The 8,164-nt window shown below is 41.5% G+C and overlaps 1 protein-coding gene across 3 annotated transcripts; it reads right to left on the bottom strand.

The window, feature by feature from the left end:
• Window positions 1-529: 529 nt before the first annotated feature.
• On the bottom strand, window positions 530-7,933 carry LOC107391932 (solute carrier family 2, facilitated glucose transporter member 1). Of its 3 annotated transcripts, none has more exons than XM_054741827.2 (12): window positions 7,586-7,933; window positions 6,268-6,455; window positions 5,960-6,040; window positions 5,509-5,607; window positions 4,692-4,852; window positions 4,377-4,617; window positions 4,101-4,263; window positions 1,789-1,973; window positions 1,464-1,565; window positions 1,283-1,384; window positions 985-1,188; window positions 530-848 (listed from the first exon to the last, which is right to left on the bottom strand). In XM_054741827.2, exons 3-12 carry the CDS (start codon window positions 5,969-5,971, stop codon window positions 669-671), a joined length of 1,449 nt encoding a protein of 482 aa, XP_054597802.1. In that variant the 5' UTR covers window positions 5,972-6,040; window positions 6,268-6,455; window positions 7,586-7,933; the 3' UTR covers window positions 530-668. The 3 variants fall into 3 exon arrangements, with proteins under 3 accessions (XP_054597802.1, XP_054597800.1, XP_054597801.1); XM_054741825.2 differs by having other exon boundaries at window positions 7,582-7,933; XM_054741826.2 differs by having other exon boundaries at window positions 5,960-6,050; window positions 7,582-7,933.
• Window positions 7,934-8,164: the final 231 nt, after the last annotated feature.

Here is an 8,164-nt window from a genome sequence, read left to right on the forward strand (position 1 = left end):
AAGAAAATATCTTCTAAACATCTATAAACAAATGTGTAGTACTAACTTTAGGACCATGGAGGGCAGCAACACACAATCTTCTCCAGTTTTCTAAATGTTCATGTGTACCAGAGTGTTGTTCTGTTTCTTGCCAGCAGAGGGCGCAAATTCCCCATTCTGCCAAGGCAACAAAATTCAGTTTTTGAATGAAGTTTGGGGAAGTTTTCTGCTAAGGAACTCTAACACCAGTTCCTTCTCCTATTCCTCGTTTCATTGCAATAAAACTACTTAGAGCAGATAAGGAAGCAATGCTTAATCTGCAATTCTGAGTCATGTAAAATTAAAAGTTCTAATCTGGTTCAGAAAACAGAAACAGTGTAAGTGGTTTTGAACTTTGAAAGATTTTAATTAATCTTCATGAGTCAGGTTAACAGTTCAATCAGTACTTGCTTGAAATTTTTTTTTATTTCAGGAAAATGTGGAGTTTTGGTGAAATTTCCTTTTATAATCTGAATCAGGTTTATAATTCAGTGTTATCAAGGTGACCAGGTCCAAAAGGATTCACTTTAATGACTTTTAAAACTCTACACGCTCTGTAACTTGCAACAAACACACCCCTCCAGTTAGTGCACTTCCAGATGTTTTCTCTTGACTGCATTTCCTGCTTTCAGATTTAAACAACAGGCTCTTCAGTTGAAAGTGTTGAATCCAGTGCTGTTGTGCAAAGGGATTCCCTCTGCTCCTCTGAACTCCTCTGTGATGTCATCAAATGTCCGTCCTTTAGTCTCTGGGAGGAGAAGCCACGTCAGGGTGAAGGCAAGCAGAGCCACGGCCATAAAGAGGAGGTAGACATAAGCACCACAGCTTTTCTGAGATTCAAACAGAAAGAGAAAATGTATGCAAGTCCTTTTGAACCAAATACAGGTAATCCTGAAAACAGAGGTAGCCACTTTTTGAATAAACTCAATTTAAAAGGTGCAACCCCCCCCCCAGCAACAAACATACCAGTAATGGAGGAAAGAGGAGCGCCAGTACAAACTTCCCTCCCCAGTTGAGCATGCTGGTGAAGCTCATGGCGATGGGTCTGCCCGGCTGGTCGAACAGCTCAGCAGCAATGAACCAGGAGATGGGACCAGGACCCAGCTCGTAGGCTGAGATCACACTGAAAACCAGCAGCACCTGAAGACTCAGCAGATCTGGGACCAGGTACTGCAGAGGAGATGCAAAGGATACCTTTTGAGGTGATGCAGGTTTTCCCAGATCTGATCAGTATGATAATCATCACACACACTAGTGGTCATACCAGGACAGAATCCACTGTGGTCAGAAGTAAGTTGCTCACTGCGATGGACAAAAAACCCGTCAGCAGCAGCTTCCTCCTCCCCGCCCTTTCCATCAGGAAGAACTGGACAGTCGTAATATCATTTAGCATCAGTTAGCATCAGGTAGACACACGTACGACTCAATCATGATTTTGTACTTACTGCCACTAAAGTGAAGGTCACATTAACGACTCCCACTCCCAGAGTCAGATATTTGGCTCTATGAAACTTGGCCTGGAACATTCTGGTGGAATAGTTTATTATCTGGAATCAAAATGGTGGAGCTTAATGTGGGAGGCTTGGACAATATTGTTTCAGTTGAAATAAATAAAATTAAAATAGCTTTCAGCCAAAGAAATGCTGATGTTGACTCACAAAAATAAACAAATGTAAAAAATGTTATAACTTCTTACATTTGATTAATAATTTAAACTACTTTAAAAAATAAAATAAAAAAAATGAGTAGTGTTTTCTTACTATGACTGACCGCATTAAAGCCAGACAGCTGGCTTCCCAATGTGATGGCAAAAATAATGATGATTGGCTGTCGGTAACTCCTTTTGTTGAAGAAGTCGCAGACGGTGAGGCCGCCCTGAGTGTGTGTTGCCTCCTCTTCCATCTCCTTCAGCTCACGAGACACCCAGTCTGCACTACATCTCAGCCTCAGGAGGGCTGTGGGTTACAAACAGACTCACTTAAAAGATAATTACGTTTAATGTAAGATAGTGCTGACCGTTAAAATACATCATTGCATCAACCTTGCATTAAATTATGAGTTAGAATGCACATAAAATAATTTAGTCTTGAGGTAAGTTAGTATGGAACTAGGATTGGGACAGTATCACATGTAAGTTGTACCAAGCTTTGTAACCTGTAACATGTTTTGTAACTTTTAACTTGTATTTTGTAACTTGTAATTCTTGATTTGTAACTTGCAGAAAACAAGTTTCAAATCACACATCTCAGTCTACAGTTATAAATCTCAAGTTTGTCCCAATTCTAACTTCCTTCCCAAGGAACCAATGACAGGCTTTGTCTGACCAGCCAATCAAGACTCTTGAATTCCTGTCGAAGACAATTCCTTTTGGAAGCAAGATAGAGTTGGGACAAAATGTTTTGTATTTTTAGACTTGAGTTTTGTAACTGTAGACTGAGATTTGTGTTTTGCAACTTGTGATTTGAAACTTGCACATTGATTTTTTCTGCAAGTTACAAAATAAAAAGTTTCATGTTATGTACCAAAATGACGTGTTACAAAATGAGATTTACGCGTTACAAAACTAAAGTGTTACACAACACAGTACAAGTTAAATGCAATATTGTCCCAATCCTACTTCCATAAAAGTTAGCAAGTTTAAATGTGTCAACAAGCAAATTAAAGTTTGTTTTTATTCCAGACGTATTTTAATCATCCATTGCCTAACGTTGAGTTTACAGGCGATTTACTTTTGGACTTCAGCAAATTCCTGATAATCAACTTCAGCAAACAGAAACCACTGCAAGATTTTTATTGACCTATTATCATTCGTCGTTGAGGGTTATTCACAATAGATACTGAGTACAAACCGGTGACAAGAAAATTTCTTGACAGATCTTGTACATTTAAGCAGCCAACAGCTGCTTTGGATAGTACAACTTTGAATTGTTTTGTTCACGTTTCTGTAGAGTTTATTCCACTGAGTGGGCTCTTCTGGTCATCTGTAATGCAGTGATCCAGGTGTATGTTGTGACCTTATGCTGGAACTGACCCCAGCTCTCAATGTAGAGAAAAACTTACTAATGACCCCCCACTCACTACAGCTCCTCCCACTTGTCCCGAGCAGCTGTAAAGTTGCATTCATGCGCAGTGGGCATTATTTTACTCCAATGACCGAGTGTACATGGGCATCAGTCGGAATGATCTGACAACACCACCTCTCTCAAGGAGTAGAATTTCAATCCGACCGGCCGTGTCGGATCAGAACATTCCGATTGACATGAAGAAGTTTTGATCTGATGGCGCGTTCATTCCGATTACGTGTGCCCATGTAAACGTAGCTAATGCTCCCAAAACTGCAAGGAGAAAAGATTAAACTTTACATCTTCTGCCCCGATAAAGCTCCTTTGTTACACGATAATGGATTCAGTCAGATAGCAGCTGAAGATTTTCTTTAAACAAGTAATGCATCGGAATATTTGTCTGTGCAGCAGATAACAAAATCAGAGAAAAGGGGCCTTTTAGTAGTTTAGCACAATCCTAAATCAGGAACCTTGGGGTTATCTTTTGTTACGGTTGTGCGTGTAAAGTATCTGATTAGCTCCTGCTGTCATTGTTTTAGAAATACTGCTAAGTTGAGCACCACTGTCAGGTCCTGAGCTGAAAATCCAGCATGCTTTGCAACTCCAGTCCTCGAGGGCCGGTATCCTCCATCTTTTTGTTATTTCCCAGTTCCAACACAGTTGATTCAGCAGCTCATCAAGCTGCAGAAGCCAGCTAATCTCCTGCTGATTGAAATCAGGTGTGTTGAAACAGGGAAAACAGTAAAACATGTGGGATAGTGGCCCTCGAGGACCAGGATTGCCCACCCTAACTTTAGTTCTTTGGTCTCTGGGTCTCTGCAATGCATTTTTCACAAGTTTGAGGAAAAAAAAATCTTTCTAGAGCAGTTTCAGGTTAACCAAGTTACAAGTTCCACACCAGCTCCTGGTTAGATGCAGAGAGCATTTTCTCATTCTAGTTCTGACAGAACCCTTCATGGGCAGCAACCAGGTTACATTAAAAAGAAAACATGTTCAGACATGCGCTGGACTGAGACCCACCAGCTTCTGCTTTGCTCGCCTCTCCCCGGTTTAGGAGCAGATACCGAGGACTTTCGGGGCAGAAAGGCAGGACCAGATACTGTATAACAGCTGGGATCAGAGACAAGGACAACATCACCGCCCAGTAATTCTCTGTGCCCAGCACCGTCTCCAGACCAACCACCTGCACCAAATAAGCAATTTCAAGGGAAATGGTATAAGAGAAGTGTCCAAGGTCCACATCTTTCTCTAAATCTGCAGCAAACGTCAAAGAGCTGCACACATCTTTGTTCTCACCATCCCAACCAGGGTGCCAGAGGCAAAAGACACCTGGTTCAGTGTGGCAAAGGCCCCTCTCAGACTGGTAGGGGATACTTCCTGGATGTATAGAGGGTTGAGGCTCATCGCCAAACCACAGAACAGACCAAAAATGAACCGTCCCAGGATGAGAACCTCAAACAACTCGCTGGCTTTGGAGGCAAACATTGAGCACGCTCCGGCCACAGACAGACTGTTGACAATCAAGATAGAGTTACGCCTGCAGAAGAGAAATAAAGTTTAAATAAGCAGATTGTAATTTGATCCAAAAATATGATTCTTTTTCATCCTTGCCTGCCATAAGAATCTGCCAGGTATTTGACCCCCAGTGACCCCAGCAGAGCTCCAAAGTCCTTAAAGCTGACAGAAAGAGACCACAGCAGAGTCAGGCTGTGATCAGGCATCGATTGGTTGTGTCTGGTTGTCCAGGTTTTGTTGAAAAACTCTTCAATGATCTACACAAGAATTAAAAAGGTAACACATGCTTTCAGAGTCTACAGTTTAATGTCTTACATGTTTATATTTCTGTTGCTACACCAGTCGCCGTGACTATCTGATGCCTTGAAAACATGGCTCAGTTTGAAGGGTCAGTAAAGTTTGTCTGGGAAACTAAAGCTGCCAGCTAAAGCAGACAGCCTGGAGCTGAGTCAGACACGTAGAGGGTTGTTAGCTTTATTCAGCGTTTTATCAGGGCTGTGTGATATTTGTCTAAATGTCAGCTTGCTGTCCAGCGTTTTCCCTGCAGGGATGATGAATGCAAGCATAAAGTCTGATGGCTCACGAAAACCCACATTTAAAATCTCAGAATATTGTGGAAAGGCTCAATTATCTAGACTCAAAGTGCTGAACTCTTCAGCTAATGAATGCAGAACACATGCAAAGTCTTCCTGAGCCTTTACACGGTCTCTCAGTCTGAGATGAATAATTGAAATAATGGACTTTTGCACCATTTGATTTTGATCTAAACTGTCTGCCTGAACTGTGATTCTCTTCAATAACTCACACTGGCTGCAGCGATTTCATTCATATTAAAAGTATCCAAGGTCTTTATTCTGCAAGATGGGCCTTTTACTAGAACAAGTGCTTGATTTATAAACAGGAAGAAGCTCACCTTGGCTGGAGCGTTGACGTTCCCAGTGTGGTAGCCAATCTGCAGAGAGCCCAGGACTGTAGCCAGGACGGAGGCCAGGAGTGTTGCAGTCAGATGGTTCTAAAACCATGTATTGATTATTGGTTTATGAAATCTGTACATTTGTTCTCTCTCACACACACACACACACACACACACACACACACTGGAATAGGTCAATCCAACCCAGCGATTCCATAATAATACAACATTAAGGCTTTATTTATACAACTAGAATAAAAATTGGGTAAAGCTATTAAAAACATTTAGCATTTAAAACGTTTGCTTTTAGCTGTGCAGGGATGCACCTCAGACCAGCGAGTCAGAGGTCTGCACACAAACACCATGTTCACTTGTTGCAAACAGAAACACTAAACTCAGCAGGAAAAGTGTTGAATTAATTATTTGTTGAAAAAAATCAAAGTCAACAAACCTCCTGGAACATTGTTTGTTACGATGAGACGTGGTGGCGATCCCTCGTGGTGTGGGTTCATTTATTACCCCGTCTAGTTTTCTGTAACAAACTTAAATCATCACAAACCTAACAGAACAGCAGGGCTGGCTTGTAACGCTCACATTTAGCATCAAAATTCAGACTCAACCTTTAGACGCTCCAATTCTGTTGTATTTAAATTCTATTATTTCATCTGCATCACATAAAAACTGATACCAAACGTACTTCCTGGGAAGTAAATCAGTACATTTGCTGCTTGCATGATTCAGTCTCTTTAACAAACTCACCTAGGGGGGGGAAAATGAACCAGGGCAGGTTTTCTTGGTTTTTCCAGAAGAGTTTTTCCAGCTGTTAATAATTCCTCACTTTAGTCCACGAGTGTTGCACATGGATCCTTTCTTGGTGCCTGAGCTCCAGCCGCGTACATCATGTAACGCTGTACATCCTACCAGAGTCCAGCTAACACGGTCACACTCTGTAGGGGAATTTAAGGCAGACGTGACAAAGCTGTAGCCTCCTCAGGGTTCCAGCTGACCACAGGTCTGTTTTCCTTCTGCGTCCAAACCACAAAACTGTGACCGGAAAGTACTAAACTGATCTCGAGTCGAATCTGGATGCTTTAAAATAACCAGAATCATTACCAATCTTCCACTAGTTCTGCTGTAAATAACTTGAGTTCTGTGTAATGGTGTGTGACCAGTTCACGACAGTGGGAAGGTTTGAGAAATATTGTTGGTATAAATCACCTTAAAACTGCGAGAGGTTTTGTTAAAGACCAAGTTCACTGAGAAACATCTTTTTTTTTATATGATCAGTCAGAGTTTCACATGCAAGCTAAACGTGAAGCTAGTCTTCTACCCCGTCCTGCATTATCACTCATTATCACTCATGAAGTCACCCAGCTTGGCGCGCGATGGAGAGCGCTGTTGATCTAGCATACAGGAGAGAGCAGAGCACGTCTTAGCTAGTAGATGCTAACGTTAGGATTAGCAACTCCACAACACGGCTTGTGTTATTTGTGGAGATAAAGCATCGACATTGCAGAGCTAACAGTGGTAGGGTCGTGTTGCTGTTAGCCAATCAGAGGCAAGATGTTGGGGAATAAGACTCCAAATCCTGCGGTGTTCTGCTCACTTCTACTTCCTGAAACAGGTGCGCCTGAGCTTTTTTTCCTCAGAGACTGACTGAAGCATAAAACCACTGCAAATTGATTGAAAAATGAATGACTAAGCAGCAATCCACTTTGCAATTGTACCAATACTAATGTATTTCTCTAGACTGAGGCTTAACTATTACTCCAACATTTAATGAATTCTAAACATGATTTTAGGAACAGAGGGATTTGTAGGAAGTAAACATGGCACCAGGAAATCCTAAAAAATAAGATGAAAAAGAACATTTTATGGCTCTAGTCTACTGGTGGGAAAAACACGATCAACATCTACTCCTGCATCTGTGAACTCAGTAAGTCCAGGGCATGTTAGTGAGTTAGGACAAGCTTCTAGTTTGACTCGAGTTAACCTTTTGGACAAACAAGCTAATCAAACAATGACGTCACCTGTAGCCTTTTGTGTTAGTTCTGTATTATTTTCTCATCTCACCTACAGTTGAGGACAGAACAGTTGATCTCAGCAAACACTGGACAGGCTTTGGTGAGCAAATCCATCAGCCTAGCGCAGAGCTCGCTGTGTGGTCCACCTTAAGACTTAGAGATATTTAGCTTTGGTCTCTTTTCTTGCTGCCCTGCCACACTTGAGCCTCAGGCGTGACCATCACACCTGCATCCAATTAGTCATTAACTCTTGGGTTCCTCAACGTTTCGTTCCTTCCTTTTTGTCGATAATTACTGATAAATGTTTGGGTTAGTAAATGCAAATGAGTTAAAGCCTCGACATCACATGTATGATAGATCTATTTTAAGGCATCCACTGACTTAATAGGATTGGTTCTTTTCCCTTTACACTGTAGAAGAAGTGAGACACACAACGCTATGGTCTGTCTACACAAGAACTCTGCAGCAAGACCACAGAGAGTGACAGAAACAAGCCCAAATTTTCATTTTTTTCTGTAAAGCAGTCAGAATTGATGTCTGAGTGCCAAAGAGCAGCTTCAGAGTTTTACTCTGACAGGTGGAACCTTCACTTATGTTGATACTGCCTGATACCAAAACTGTAAATATTTCCA

The sequence above is a fragment of the Nothobranchius furzeri genome, chromosome 18 (assembly GCF_043380555.1).
Source record: "Nothobranchius furzeri strain GRZ-AD chromosome 18, NfurGRZ-RIMD1, whole genome shotgun sequence".
Classification (NCBI taxonomy): Eukaryota; Metazoa; Chordata; class Actinopteri; order Cyprinodontiformes; family Nothobranchiidae; genus Nothobranchius; species Nothobranchius furzeri.